The sequence below is a fragment of the Triturus cristatus genome, chromosome 11 (genome assembly GCF_964204655.1).
Source record: "Triturus cristatus chromosome 11, aTriCri1.1, whole genome shotgun sequence".
In the NCBI taxonomy this organism is placed as follows: domain Eukaryota; kingdom Metazoa; phylum Chordata; class Amphibia; order Caudata; family Salamandridae; genus Triturus; species Triturus cristatus.
In genome coordinates this window covers 1,018,697,257-1,018,713,895 of record NC_140594.1, presented here as the reverse complement: position 1 = coordinate 1,018,713,895, position 16,639 = coordinate 1,018,697,257, and the positions used below count along the sequence as shown (strand labels likewise).

The 16,639-nt window shown below is 42.3% G+C and overlaps 1 protein-coding gene across 3 annotated transcripts in view; it reads right to left on the bottom strand.

Annotated features, from left to right (window-relative positions):
• Window positions 1-16,639, bottom strand: part of LOC146785847 (maltase-glucoamylase-like) — a 783,978-nt gene that overhangs the window by 55,116 nt on the left and 712,223 nt on the right. For all 3 annotated transcript variants that reach the window (XM_085635202.1, XM_085635203.1, XM_085635205.1), the window contains one exon: window positions 243-376. In XM_085635202.1, coding sequence (XP_085491328.1) covers window positions 243-376 — 134 coding nt within the window. The remainder of the gene's footprint in view (window positions 1-242; window positions 377-16,639) is intronic.

Here is a 16,639-nt window from a genome sequence, read left to right as displayed (position 1 = left end):
GAAAACAATGGACCACTCATACTTTGGGCCCAAGTGTTAAGTCCCACCCCCAACATATGGTTGGTGATGAGTTGAAATGCTAGAAGCCAAGGAAGGACAATTAGTGATCAGCACATAGCTGACCGAGTTGTGCAAAAATAACTGAAACCAATTTTGAAGCTTACCACTTACTTCTCAATTTGGCCCTCTCTGTTTAAGAAAAACATGAACTAAAAACAAGGGAACATTTAAGTGTATCATACCTATGATTGATTTATCCATTTGGTCCCAGGCAGCAGTGTTATCTCCTAGCCAGTGTCCTGACCACTTTCCACTGGACGGATATGTTGAGCGGGTGACCACAATACCTCGCTCATTTGTTATGTTTAACAAGGTGCTAATATAAAAAAAGAAATGTATTATTAGCCAGTACATTTCACATATTTATACATAAAGATGTGCATTATGATAAAGTTCAAGTGAATCCTTTTGGAAATCAGGATTTAAGGAAGACTGCTGGTTTCAAGCCAACTTTACAACATGCCTTTACCTGACCTCTGCTGTTCACAATTCCCCAAACCAAGAAACTTGTTTTGATCTCTGTCCCATGAGAAAAGGCATTGGATGTCAATCAACAAGGTAAGCACACATAGCTGTGATGTTGTTTCATGCTTAGGTAATTCATAGTTAATTGAGGTGATTAGTGTTCTTTTGTATTTGATCTGTGAAAGATATTTTTGCATTTATATTCCCCCCACCATGTGTGATATTAACTACTCCTTTGGACGCTATACTGAATTCAACTGATGCTATTTAAGTGATTGGTGCACCAGCACTGCTTGAATTTACACTGATTTTCTACTGATTTACACTGATTCTATGAGAGTGATAGCTGTAGCAAGACCCATCTTATGTCACCAAGGATTGGTCTTCCAACAATTCTATAGTACATTTTCTCAGTCACTCTCTATTTACAGTTGATGCCCATCTGGCCTAGTCATGCTTCCACACTCCTCAATGATCTATTCTTGTCTTCCCTTCAAGCATCACCTATCGCAATGTATTGCATTGTCACTTGAAACATCTAACCCTGTTACATTGAACAGACCACAATGACTTAGTGTTAAGAGGTGTTGTGTGCTCCTTAATCAGTTCTTTAGTACCAAGGCCATTTTACTAGGCCCCCGGACACAAAGATATTCATAGAGAGAGCAACATAAACATAGAAAGTAATGTGACATATGCATTCCAAATGTTATTCCAGTAGGCATATGTTTTAAATGTAAACCAATGTGCCAGAACTGCATGACAATATGGTATTTACAGTAATTGTGTAATCTCATGAAGTTTAAATGGGTATAAATGTGTTGAAACAATGGTCTGTGAATTACTATCCCTTCAAATCTAAATTCACAATAATATAATGAACACCACACTTACTAAATTGTGTTAATGCCGTGCATTTAATGGACTGTAATTTAGGGTGAAGGTCCTCACCATCCAGTTGGAACCACCCCTTTTCACTTCACTGCTAAAATTGAAACTTGCTTTGAGCCCACATACTCTAATACCGGCTCCTCTATATACCAAAAATGTCACCACTTCCCTCACAGTCTACTTGTGTTGTACGCGAGGCAGAGCCAGTTCCATTCTCAACAAATCTATGTTGACCTCAACCCTTAATCTTTCCAGAAATCCTCCTTTCTCCCAAAAATATAAATCTTTCAAAGTTTTAGTGCCTATTAAAGTTGAAATTAGCATAATCCATACACTCTTACACTAGCTGATCTGATTGCCTTCATTACAAAATGTGTTATTGATCCCATTTGATCATCCTTATCATCTTATAAATACTGATTGAGTCTAAGACAATCATGCTGTAAACTCACTTTTCAAATAATCTCCGATCACTAGCTGTCCAATATAATCACATCTCGCAGTTATTCTCAGGGAAACCTGCTTGACCTCACGCTCATCTTTAACCATCTCAACTACTACCGGAACACCTTTGCTCAGTCTCCCTCAGAACTCATTTTTATTCCCATATCAATTGTATAAACTCTCAGTCACTATCAAAACCTTGTTCGATGAAAACCACAGCAGCTTTTATTGCTCTGAACAAATATTTCATTCAACACAGCAGATCTCACATGATTTTTCACTAACCTGTCTGCAGCTGTTTTGTCAGCAGCTCCATATTTTTGGTGAGGATAACTCCTACTAAAAAATCCCTCAAGGCTAAGATGCACACTCACTTGCGTAGGCTGCTACAAAAATATCTGGAAGAACATAAAGCTTATGGGGCCATCTTTGTTCCTCCAAACAATACCTGATATTACCAAAATATAGTGAACTAATTCCATCAGCATTGAAAACAGCTGTTATGTGTGACCAACTACCTTCGAGTCACCCTTTGCCCACTATCAAATCTCATACACATACATCCAAAGCGTTGTTACTCATTTCTCTAAGAAAACAAAGATCATTACAACCTAAAGTACTTTTCTTCACTCATTTTACTAGTACCCTTCACCTTCATCCACGTCAGTAAATGTAGCTAATTCAATTCCCTCCATCTATACTCTCAAGACTTACATACATTAATCCTCTCTGGTTCTCTTGTCTATTACTCCATGAAAATAGCCTCCTCTGTCCAACATTTATTATAATCCTCTTTCACATTTGTGCTTCTTTAAAAGTCATCAATCAATTGTCCCTAAACAATATGACTGCATAACTTTGCTTTGCCCACAATATTCTGAAACAGCTGTCCTCCAGGCTGTTATGCCGCCCCCCCATCTCCTAGAGTTCTGCTCAACTGCAAGGGGAAACATAACTTACCATGTAGTCTGAACCATGCAGTGCTTTTACAATGCCGTCTGCAGAACAACTATGCCATTAACCCACATTCCTTCAGCACGCACGTTGTTACTACACCTTGCTTTAACTTACACAGTGTTGGACTTGTGTTGGATTTTAAGTCCAACACATTCCCTACTGATATACAGACTAGAGTTGGAATAGTAAATTATACCATTCCAAAGTCCAGCGCTTCCCTAAAGCAAGTATTTGTAAAGAATTGTGCGCTACAGGAACTTGTGGTAATGGCACAGTTGTTGTTTAGACTGCATTGTTCAGGCAAGCGTGGTTTAAGCATGCGTGGTTCTGTCATACAACTCCCGGGGCAGTTACCTCCTATTTTGTCTTCTCTTATTGCCTCCATACAGATGTTGTGCTTGTCTCCTTTTCTGCAACCACTCCCCGAATCCTCCCTTAAATCTCCATCTCCCTGTCCACCATTTGATACAGGATTTTCAAATGATTTGTCATTCTAACTTCATGCACAATTGAGACTTCTATCATCCAGCCCCATTTGAGAATTGTACAAATACAGAGGATGCTGTGCTAGGCTACATGGTCTGGTTGTCCGCAAAATCACGGTGCTGAAAGTCTTCAACAAGTCCTGGATTTAAAAGTCCGCTGCAGAAGTTATTTGGATGAATGCAAAAGATTTGAGGGCAGATTTACAAGCCCATTGCGCCGCCGGTGCATCACGTTGCATGACGCACCAGTGGCGCAGCCTGCTGAGTGATATTTACAAGCACAGGTAAAGTCACCCTGCGTGACTTAACCTGTGTTTGTAAATATCACCCCTGTTCACGCAACACTTTGCGTGTTAGGGGTGTGACTTGGGCATTGCTGTGGGTGTTCCCGCGCAACACCCATGTCCACAGATGCATCTCCAGATTTACGAGAAATCGTAAATCTGGAAATGCGTCAGAATTCTACGCCACCCTAGGGGTGGCGTAGCGAGGTGCAACGAGAGACATGTTTTCATTAAATCCTTGTTTTTTCCTCTTTCAATGCAACCTGCATTCTACAGCACACACTGGAAGAGGAAATCACATATATGTATTGTTTTTGTGCAGGGAGGTGCCCCTTCTTGCACAAAAACAATCTCCCCACATGGTGCAAGGGTCCCTGCACCAGAGCATGGCAGCAGTTTGTGCGCCAGCACAGGGGGAAGCACAGAGATGTGACATATTGTTGTAAATATGTTGCATCCCTGTGCTTTGAAACTAACACAGCACGGTGCAGCAAAATGACTTGCGGCACTGCGCTGCATTAGTTTCATGTGGGAACCATCGATTACATTGCGGTGTTTACACCGCAATACCTTTACAACGCGGGTATTACAACGCAAGTCATTACAATGACTTTCGCTGGATGGCGCTCTAAGCCAAGGAATAGTATGATTTACTATTCCAACACCTTCCCTACTGTAACGTTGGCTGGAGTTGGAATAGTAAATCATACTATTCCTAAGTCCAGCTCCCTCCAGCGCAAGTCGTTGTAACGACTTGCGTTGTAATACCTGCGTTGATGTTACGTCGTATATTCGTTTCATGTAGATCTGCCCCAAAGGTGGGAATATGCCTGGAGCAGGGCATGGTGCATCTAACCCCGCTGCACATGGATGAAGGTAGTATGATCAGCCAGTGTTGGACTGGTTTATAGGGCAACCAGGCAGTGCTCGAAGGGCTGGTCTGCCACCTCAGTATGTGGGATAGTTTGTGGGCCTGTCTTTTAGAGGGGTACACAGGGTGTTTGATAAAGAACCTGACTCAATTCCGAGCCCTGCCACTAACCCTTGCGGCAAATGTCATTTGGGCACATTATGGTTTGGGGACACAGGCCCACACTTGAACGGCTTAATCTAACACTCCCCTTTTAATGGCAATTAGAAAAACATTTAAATGGATTTTAATTTATTTAATCAGATTCATTTTTCTTTACACTTATTTAATATTGCCTATGTATGAACGATGCCAATTGAGGGTCCATCCAGCCAATAAAAGCTATATATTAAATACAGTGAACTGGAAAAAAATAAGTGTGACATGTATTCGTTGTTATAACCTATTACAACTATTGGAGAAATTGCCAATCACTAAAAGCTAACTAGTGCTTGATTCATTTTGTCAAGCCAGTCTCGTCTGAAAAGATCTACATATGGCCTCCGAATAATGTATTGTTTTTTTAATCTCAATGACTTTAGGAGGAATTAAATATGCTTCAGAACTGGTCAATGCATTAGGAGCACAGGACACCCTGATAAAATACTGCGTTGGATTAATTGCTGGAAAGTCTAATTGAGTAAAGAGAAGTGTTTATGTTTTCTAGAGCAATTACTTGCATTACAATATCCTGCTCATATGCTAAGTTGATTATATAAGGAGTAAAAAGTCCGGAGGTGCTAAGCACAGACCTGTATTTTGCGCGTCATCAATTATACTAAAAAGCCATTCAGGAGCTTGCAGGACTTGAACCCACTCATATTCTGACACATTTTCAGGAAAAACAAACTGCTGCATGTCCATTTGTTGGTATTCTAACTCTTTGGGTTTAGCAGCATATTCCTAAGGGAATGGCGTTAAGCAAACATCGCTAACGGCACGCTCCGCCATCCTGAAAATGCAGGGATGCACCGCATTCACAAGAATGGGCTGCAGCCCTGTGTTACCCTTAGTGCTGGCCCTAAATCTAGCTGCCTAATGCCAACGCAGGCAGCATTGCAAGGGTGTCTGCGTTGGGGTTATGATTGTTTATGTACAGGAAGGTATCCCTTCCTGCACATAAACACCTGCACATAAACAATCCAGAATGGTGAATTGTAACTTCTATGTATGCTGAGCACTGTGCAGCACACATGGAAGTTGCACATCGTCATTTTTAAATGATTGTTTGTGTGCAGCAAGGGACACCTTCCTGCATGTGAACAATAATCCATGGCTGTTTGCTGTACTATGTGTGCTGCACAATGCAGTACACATGCAAACGGCAAACATGAGGAGAAATCAAGTATTTCTCCTTGGTTTGCCATGATAAGACCAGAGGACATATTCACAAGGGAATGTCGAACCGTGGCAGTAAGCAAACATTGCTAACGCCACGCTTCACCGTTCGGAAAATGCAGGGATGCGCCATATTCACATGAGTGTGTTGCACCCCTGCATTTCCCCTAGTGCTGGCGCTAAATCTAGCTGCCTAGCACCAATACACTTAAACAATCCAGAATGGCTAATTGCAACTTCTATGTGTGCTGCATTGTGCTGCCAACATAGAAGCTGCAAATCGTTATTTGTGAATGACTGTTGATGTGCAGGAAGGGACACCTTCCTGCACAAGAACAATTATGGCAATTTACTGTTTCTGTGTGTGCTGCACATGCAGCATATATAGAAACCTCAAAAAGGAGAAGAAATTAAGCACTTCTCCTCATTTTGCCATGTTAAGACTGTGTTTTCTCTGCTCTTAATTTTGGCGCCGTCTCCTATTTATGTCATCATTGTAAATAGGGGGCTGCGTCAAAATTAATGGGTGTTGCGGTGGAACACCCACCGCAGTGCCCAATGCATGCTCCTTTTACTCTAAGTGTACTTACTAGGCGGTGTTAAGCCACGTTAAGTGGCTGAACACCGCCTTGTAAATATGGCGAAGGGTTTATTGCCACAGGAACGTCATAAAAAGTGATGTTTCCGAGGGGCTTGTTAATATGCCCCCTGATCTTAACATGGCGAAACGGGGAGAAATGCTTACTTTCTCCTTGTTTTTGCTGTCAACATCAAATCAACATGAAGTATTGTGCATGTGCAGGAAGATATCTCTTCCTGCACATAAACAATCATTTAAAAAATGACAATTTGCATTTCTATGTGTGCTGAACACAGCAGCACACATAGAAGTTACAATTCACCATTCTGGATTGTTTAAGCACAGAAAGGGACACCTTTTCCCCCCCAAAGCAGACATCCTTACACTATGGTGCAATGGTGCCTGCGTTGGTAGTAGGCAGCTAGATTTATCGCCAGCGCTTGGGAATATGGCACATCCCTGCATTTCCAGAATGGCGGACCATGGCGTTAGCAATCTTTGCTTAATGGCACGCTTCGTCATTCCCTTCTGAATATGCCCCCAAGTTTTAGAAATAGCATGTGAGATGCTAACTACATGATAAGCCATACTTTCTTCAAAGTTGTCTTATCAAGAGTTTGTAAACGTTTTATTAGAGCAAACATTTTTTTTTCACTTAGTACAATAGCTTAGTGTGTGTGCGCTTTCGGGGACCTGCAACATAATTTAAAATAATTATAACTAACTATACATACCAAGCACTTATGAGAAAAAGAAGCCTGGAAACATATAATCGCTATTATACCCCGCTTCAGCATGGTGTTACATAAGGTTGCACTCTGACGGACTGTCGAGCTGATCAATAGTGCATTAGTGCTTGGGGAGGACAGGGAGCTTCCTACGCATTTCCTGGCGAAGGACTGAATAGGGTAGCAACATGAAAGGTTTTTTTTCCTCTTTCCACAGTTGACACACTTTCTCGCACGATGTGTGAGGAAGAACTCACCACTCGCACATCTGTGGGTGCCATCGCTTCTTCCCACAGGTGGCGGCAAAAGCTTCTACCTTCACTAAGGTGAAATCTAAAGCACCTGCTTATCTTTGTAACTGTCTAGAAATGGCGTGGTCTCAAATAATGCCTTAAAATAGGATTAGTATGGTATCAGAGTGAGGAGTGGACCTATTGTCATATTATAGCTCAGGCTCGCAACGCCCATTGGGCTCAAAGGGCTTCAGCTCCCCACCCACCCCTCCCCCCCTCATGTGGGTCAGCCTGGGCTGAGACAGCCGCACCCAAGAACTTCACAGGTCTTTAAAAGACCATTTGCTTGTTAATGAGGCTTTGTTGTTTTTTCACCCCTTCTAGAACCCCTGTACTCCACTCTGACTATTGCTAGAAGAATTAGCCCCCCCCCCACATTTTTTTTAGCCCCCCCCTCGAAATTTGGCGCTAGTTGCGCCTCTGCTATAGCTGTAAAGTGGGGATGGGGGCGGGGCACTGAAACGTCACCTGAGGTATAAAAAGTTGCATGGTGGCTTTTGTAAACTGGCACAATCTTCAATAACAATGAATTGGGGACTCTATTGACAGAATATTCTTTTGCCCATCAGATATAGCTGCAGACAATTTTTCGTGAATGCAGACAGGAGACTCGATCATACTTAGGAAAAGTTCATCGTGCCTATGTGCAGTGCCCTCTTCCTGGGTCAAAACCGATTTTTCCATTAGTGACTGAGAGCATTAAATCATGTGCACTGATATAGAACTCGTGAACTAAGTTGAATACTTTAACTAAATATTGATACAGTAATAACTAAAAGTGGAATATCAAATCTTCACTGATGCGTGTTTAAAATGCTAAGTAACCATTGGCAAAGGCAATATGTCTTCTTCCTTATTTTAGCAACATGTGGTCGTTGTCTTGTTTTATTGAAATGGCAGTATATTGCTTCACGATGAGTGTGGATACCCAAACAGATAACACAAAAACTGACATTCAAATACACAGGCCACAGCAAAAACCACAGAAGCACACACAGAGAGCAAACATACAAGCACTCACACAGCCAGCCGCATATGGACTCGGTGAATAGAATGAATGATTGTTGAGTAGGTGGATGTGTGTTTGCCGAGCTGGATGGATGCAAGTGGGGAGGATGAATGTGTGAATACCTGGTAGTGGAAAGATGGATGAAAGCATGGACCAATGAAGGGGAGGAATGCTTTAGACTTTTTTTTTTTTAGATTTTTCACTCCCTTTTTCCATACATTTCCCTGAATATTTGCACAACTCAAATAGAACACAAGAGGCAGGTCGAAAGAGGTGCTGTGGTCGTGTTTGGACACTAAGGGCCATCCTAAACCATTCATTCTTAAGGGTCTGAAGTCCCATAGGTATGAAAGGTTTTTACATTTCCTAAATCGCAGTTTCCTAATAGGAAATCACAGTTTAGTGAATCCACACCCAAGGGTGCCTCTGGCCTTAAGACCCCCAAGGAGGCAGACCGAAATTTGTAGTGCACATGTAAGTGCACATATGCCTTAGGGACATATATGCGCTTCATGTCACATTAAAAAATGCAATTTTAATTATATTTAATTTTGCATACGATTACTATTGACCTTAAGTCGATGGTAATAGCATTTTCTAAATGCCCAATTTGCATTTTGGAATTGCTTTGTACATGTGCTTTAGGAATCGCACATAGGTAATTCCTATTTGCAATTCCTGAAACGCGGTCTCATTTTGTGGTTTCTAACAGATAGAAATCGCAAATTCTGATAGATTTCAGGCCTTTGTACATATGTAAAGGCCCTTTAACATTTCTTAATGGGCAAAGTTGTGATGCCACCCTTTAAGAAATGCTAAATGGATTCATACATCCGGCCCTAAGTGATCTGTTCTTTTTTAACACAGTGCTGTTATTGGTTGTATGCTCTTTGTAAGGAATGTACCACACCTCAACTGTTATGTCATGTTCACCCCACATGCGTGACACTTTTCCTGGAAAAGATACTCTGTGAAAAGTAAAATACAACGAATACATAATTGATCGGGGTAGCTGCACCAAATAAGAAAAAGACCCGATGCCAATCAACTCAAGCCAGTGTTTAGGACAGGCTTGTTAAGAGAGACCTTCTTGCCTGTGTGCTCTACTTAGCAATTACCATCTATTTCAGCTCTTACACAACTGAAAACTAGACTTTCATCAGGGTTAGCAATTAATATATTTTTAACAGTATGAGGCTATTAAATGTAAAACATTCATTTTGGTATTTAGAATTGTATTTTTGAGCATGTTGTTTAGAAATATGTGTTAAATTTTTGTTCGAATGAAAGCCAAGCAATGTTGTATAGTGGCTGCAACACATATGTCGGCTGCATGGTGGGTTCGCTCATTCAAAAAAGATATTTTTTATAAGTCTCTCCTGAACTCAATAATCCATACTCCTTTCTTTGTTTTGTTCGTTTCCTAATTGTTAGGAAACGTGATAGAAATATTCTTGATGAGTTCTATGTGCAATTCTCCATTAAATCTTCATTCATTTAAATCTTCATTCTATGGCAGGAAATTTTCCAAAATGCTGAGAAATTATGATTTTGAAATGTAGTTTGGTAGCATCTCATGTGAATGAGACAAGTTCGAGCAACAACATTCGTCTGGTGAGCCATTATCTGCATTATTGAGTGAATAATTTAAATTTCACTTCCCACCTATTGCAGAAAGGGTAGGGCTTTAAAAGATAACGCGCAGCAGATGATCTCCCACGCATTATAAGGTATTTGTCTCTTAAGGCATGTGTCCTGAGGGGCCGAACATCTGGTTTCTCCAAAGTAAATAGGAATAAAGTGGCACCTCGAAACAACATGATGTCCAGAGTAGATTGGTGAGGCCTTCACATGTACGAAAAAGACCATTATATCAGGGGCGGGTCGTGCTGGTAAGCGTGGCGGGGCAGTGAGGTGGGGGTGGGGTGGAGTTGACAAACGACAGAATAGGGAAAATAAAATAAATAAATAAAACTACTCATCTTGTGCTCGCCGCATCGTAATTTTTATTTCCCCTATTCTGTCGTTTGACACTCCTCCCCCCATCACCCCACCATGCTTATCTTCGTGAGTAGCTAACATTGTGACACATTCATAGAAATGAGCTGCCGGTCGTATTGCAATCAGTCTTGGGTTGCTTGTGTACCGATTCAGGGAGGACCTGGCCGGCAGTCGGGGTTGGATGGCTCTACCTGGAGCAGGGTCAAGACTGATTCGCAAATGACTGGGTCCAAACCGAGATGCATGATGGGAAAAAGAACAATGAGTTGGGAGGCTACCTCAAGAGATTGCTTATGGTTAGACAAATTGCAAGCATTCCTCGCATCTCCATCTGTGTGCATGATGGTCTGATTGTATTTTCAGCATGTCAGTGCAACAAAGGTGGCGTCACTAATGCATTGGTAAAGTGTTGTGGTTATTGCCTGCATATAATGTTTCCCTCTTTTTATCTATGATACATCTTACCTATTTTGTATTTGGTATACATCATCAATTTGTTTTGCAGTTTTATACAGCGCTAATTCGACCCAAAGGTATTGGGACGCTTTACATAAGCACCGGTTACATTTCACAAGGACACATTCATTTTTTGGTAGCCATGGGAAGATTAAGGGGCATATTAACAACGGCCAGCGATAATTATCGCTGGCCGTGCTTAGCGATAATTATATTATCGCGGGCTATTTCTGGTATTTATCGCCTTGGTAGCGCGTTATTAACAACACGTTACTCCAGGGCAATAAAAATTCCAGAGATAGCGAGATTATCGCCCTTTTGCAGGGAACATCGCTGGTTTTCCAGCGATGTTCCCTGCAAAAGGGCGATAACCTTGCTGATACGACCCACAGGGTCGTATCAGCATAATCCACCCCCTATGTTAGGGATGGCTAAATTAGGATTTTAGCAGACGTTAGGTTTTGGCGAAAATCTAATGTGTGCTAAAATCATGTGGGCTGCCTTGTAAATATAGCGATGTAAACATCAGCGATATTTGCAAGGTAGTCCATTTTGGGTACGCCCAGTAACGCCCACTTTGCATCTCATTGGAGATGCAAAGTGAGGCGTTGGGAAAAAGGGAGCTAGCATGCGATAAAGATAAAGCCCTTGTAAATATGCCCGAAGTGATTTGCCCAGAATCACAGGATGTTGAACCAACGCCGAGACTTCCTAGCACCAAAGTCGGCAGCTCTGGCAGTTACCAATGGATACCAGGGGAACTCTCGCTTGCAGCACAGAAGGATTACAATCAGCGATCACCTTCCTGGTCATTAAATGAACATTAACAGAGAAACCACCCCAGCAACAAAAATAGCGGATATTCGCACGTGTGCCACCTGCTAGGGTGTAGATTAGGTCACCATAGCAGGAGTTTCTTTATCGAATAGCAGGTCGCCGTTATCTGTAATTACATTTTCGTGGAGTGACCCGAAGTGTGATGGTTAAAAAGATTGCTGCTGTCTGAGAGGAGGCAAGAAGGGTCAGAGAGACCCAAGAAAACTCAGAATTTCGGAAGCAAATATGTTCAAAGAGATTTTCTTCATGAGGAAGAAGTTTGAATTTCGGCATCAGGTGTAATAAAAACGACGGATTGTTTTGGGATGGAGGTCAGTTGAGTGACATGCTGGTTGTGTCACTGCTGGCAATTGTTGTTTAAATGGTGGCAGCCACCTGAAACTCAAAGGAAAGTTGTGACATTATTATATACTGTGGTCCAGATTTTCATAAAAGTCACGACACACACGGCAACTCAGCACCTTGAAACCCTCAAGGGTGAGTGGTCGCGCTTTATAAGATTACTGATTTGATTGACTGAGTAAAGTTGCTGTGTTGCATGAACAGAAGAGGACAGAACAGCACCATATCTTCTAAGATGAGGTGCTGTTCTGCTCTTTCCCTACTTTGGTGCACTTTAGACAGCCATGTGCTAATACAGACACCCTTATGCCTGAGTGCAAGGGTGTCTGATGCATAGTTTTTGTACTGCAAGAAGTTTCTTGTGGCACAAAAACTATGCTTTACAGTGTTTTGCACTTTGTATGTGTGTACAATGCTGCCCACACACAAAGTGGGAAAATGAAGAGAAATGAAAATATTTCTCCTTGTTTCACCTGCCTCAAGGTGGCAAAGGATTTTGGAGCAACTCCCGGTCTACAGTTCTGTGTAGATTGAGATTTGCATCAAAAGCTATGGATGGTTGCAGGAGAATGATGATGCACCATCCATGACGAATAGTAATGCAAGGCAACGCATCGCGCAGCTTTGCATTATTTTGGGAAACAATTCAATGCAAATTGTAATTTGCACTGGATTGTAAATCCCATCTGAAAGCTTTGTATTGGGTCTGCATTAGAAAAGTAACAGAAACCCAATGCAAAACATTTGCAAATCTGAGCGTGTATGCTGTTTATAAGCAATCTCACAGGGGCTCGAAAACGGTAATTTACTTTATAGGGAAATGGGAAAAAAATACCAGACTAATAGAATGTGCACTTTCATACCTCCCTTTTTTTAAAGGGTACATCGTTTGAATGATGCCACAATTGTTTTGAATACTCAAGCAGATATCACCAAAATAAGGAACATCATGATATGTCTACAGTTCTTGAATGTTGGCAATAAAGGGCTGTTTAAATATGATAATTTTTTTCTGTTCTCTGGATGGTCCTTCAAAATAGCTTAGTTGATGATTATGACTGAAATCAAACTGGTTTTCATGTGATTCTGAGAAGGGATAAGAATGGAGAAGTGAGGGAGCGTACTGGGCATGCCTGTGTAGAGAGAGTAAACCTCTACCATGGAGATGAGTAATTTGAATGTCATGCCCGTGTCGGACTCAATGAAATTGATTAGAGATATGGAATTATGAACAAACTGGAGGCTCTTTCGTAATAATGTAGGTATTTGATGTTAAAGTGTTAAATGAAATATATATAACACTATATGCCCTCAGAAGTGGACTTCAACTATACATATCACTCATGCTTTAAGGCTCCAGAAGGGGGTCCTGATGAAAACCTTTTATCGCTTTACAACATCATTAGAGCCAGAGCACACAAATTCACACACACCTGAAGGTACAACGGAAATTAGATGCGGAGAGCCGGGGCCACATTGGTCCAATGCTGACTACATCAGAGGGGGGGGGCCTTTAAAAGTTGACATCAACAAGATTTTGCTTGCAGAGGTGGATCGACTCAATTCAACAGAAACTATTAGACCTGTCATCCTTAGGGTGGTCTTTCCCCCAACGTCATGCCTTTGCCTCCCATTCTTGCTGATTTTTTTAATTTGTCTTAGGACTTTGAGCACTTTAACATTGCTTACTGGTGCTAAAGTGAATGTGCTTCTCCTCAACACAAGGGGGCCGATTCCGATCTCGGTCGGAAGGGCACCGAATCGGGTTCGGCCAGAAAAACAACGAGCCGTACGCGTATTTTCCGGCCGACTCGTACAGCTGTACGAGCGAGCAAGTACGATGCGAGCTACATGAAAATCACCGACCCAGTGGTTTCTGGGTCCAAACCGCTCCATACGTCCCGGTCGGAAGCTAACCGTGGCGTGCAATGGATGCGATTTACAACCGTGCCAGTACGATGCACGCGTCGGACAGCCTGTGCGAGCCGGAGTGTCCGGCTCACAACAGCTCTTGGAGTCAGACTTTGGGGGTCCGCGTCGGACCCCCTGACACCCGCAGCCCTACGACTTGGGCACAGGGGGAGACCTATGGGTCTCCCCAACAGAGGCATGTATGGTGCGGGTGGCACCGACGCATACCCACTGTAGGGGGCGCACTTGTTCGAGACGTACCCATTCAGTCAATGGGAGCCCATGTACGCGTCGTACGACCGCCTCCCATTGACTTCTATGGGAGTCCGACCGAACCGAGTCCGACAGCATACGTGCGCATCATACTCGCTCGGTCGGACTGTAGGGGTCTGGCTCGGTCGGAAAACACTCCGGATCTGACTTGGTCGGAGTGCTTTCCGACCTGGATCGGAATCGGCCCCAAGATGACAATTCTGTATACCTGATTGGCATATTTGTTGTACTGATAAGTTCCTTGTAAAGTGGTATGCCACATACTCAGGGCCTGTAATTCAAATGCTACTAGTGGCCTGTAGTACTGATTGCGTTACTCAGAGAAGTAGCATTTCAAACCTGTCTTCTCAGCCCTGCCATTTCAGTGTCTTTATGTGCAATGTACTGTCAAGTTGACTTGGCATTTAAAATTACTTGCCAAGCCTTAAACATCCTTTTTATTACATACAAGTAATCCCTAATAGAGGCCCTATGTAACCCTTAGGCCAGGGTGCCATGTAATCATGCGGTTGGACATACACCTTTATATTTTGCTTGTGCTGGTAGAGACAAACAGCCTATTTTGTTTTTCACTTCTGTGAGGCCTCCCCCTCTCATAGGCCAGCATTAGAAGTTCCTTAATATACTTTTAAGCTGTATTTCTTGATAGGAGAGTAGCTTTTTCATGTTTGATATGTTTGGAATGGCAAAGACAAGTCCTCCGTATTGGTGAAGTTGGAGTTAACATTACTGTTTTAGAAATGCACTTTTAGAACGTGACATTTCTCTGTACTTACTGCTCATTGTGCCTCTCTCCAATACACATTTGAGTTGGGTGACAGCTACACTTTGTACGTTCCCTCTAGACAGCCACAAACACAGGAAGGACTGGGTGTGACAGAGGAATCACCATTCATCTGCATTCAGATAAACCTCCTACGCAGGAAGGGGGAGAGGTGGCACACACTTACATCTGAAAAGGCTGTGTCCTGTCCTCACACAAAGCACTGATTTACCCCCCAAGGTTAGCCTGGCAGATAGGACTGGGTTCAAAGGGATCCTTATGCTCTACAGAAAGTTCTTTTTAAGTCAACCCCTACATCAAAGGCTCTTTTGGGTATAACTACTGGGTCTTTGACCCCCTACAATCAGACATCTCTGGATCTTGAAATGAACGTCTGTCAGAAGGACTGCTGTGCTGCTTAAAAGACTCAACTGGACTGCTTTTCCTGCAAGGACTGCTGTTTTGCTTGTTGTCCTGCTGCCTATTGCTCCCGGACTCTGTTGGAAGGACTGTGCCTTCCCTCCAAGTGATCTCTTAGAGCTTGCTGGCTTCCCACCCATTCTTCTTAACTCTCAGGCACACAAAAAACTTTCTATAATTCTGCTGGTGCTGTTGGACTCTGCAGTCTGTGAGTCCCATCCTTGCCTGAAGTGCCCCCTCCAAATTTTGGGCATCAGAAATGGGTTCTGCAACTGCTTTCAGTAAAACTGATGCATTACATCATCTGCGTGAGAAATTACTCCACATCTGCCTTCAAGGCTGCCTGATCACAGCTGTTCCACAGCCTGTGCAGCTCAATGACCAGGCTGTGTACAGCTTGATTACAGCACATTACCTTCTGCTGATTGTATTTTTGCTCAGATAAATATTCTCTTTGTTTCTAAACCTGTGTGGAATCATTTTGTGGAGTATTTATTATGTTGCTGTGTGTGTTTCATAAATACTTTAGATATTGCATTTGTAAATAAGCCTGACTGCTCTGTGACAAGTTACCAGAGCAGGAGCACAGGTTATCTTATTGTGTATTCAGCTTACCCTGGCTAGAGTAGTGGTTCCTACCTTTTCTGTGTGTATACCTCAGCCAACCAGAAACCCCGTTATTGACAGAAACCAAAAGATCTGTGAGATAGTTTTTACCATTTGCCAAGGGCCACTTTGTGGAATCGTGCCTTTCTGCATCACATTTGAAGTTCTCTTCAAAGTATTTCTCCAGCACAATAGACCTGTTGTAACAGAGCATGTTTTGACAAACCTTAAACTAAATTATTACGAATCAGAGGTCGTATGTGCCTGTACATTCACCACTATTGTATGAGACGTCTGTCCCATTCAATCACAAAATATTACAAAAAAGGTCCATGAAGTGCACAGAATTTGGAGTAAAAGAGTATTTTTACTTCAGGACGACTTTATGTAAATTAAGTATGTGCATGTGCAAAGTTTTTAAAGGAATCAGAACACTAAACATAGGACTTATATGTAGGCAATGACAGTTGCCAAGTCATAATGGGCATATTTCCAAGCCCCTATCGCCACAGGAACGTCACTTTTAGTGACGTTGCAGTGGTGATATGTGCTTCGCCTTATTTACAAGGCAGTGTTTAGGCACTTA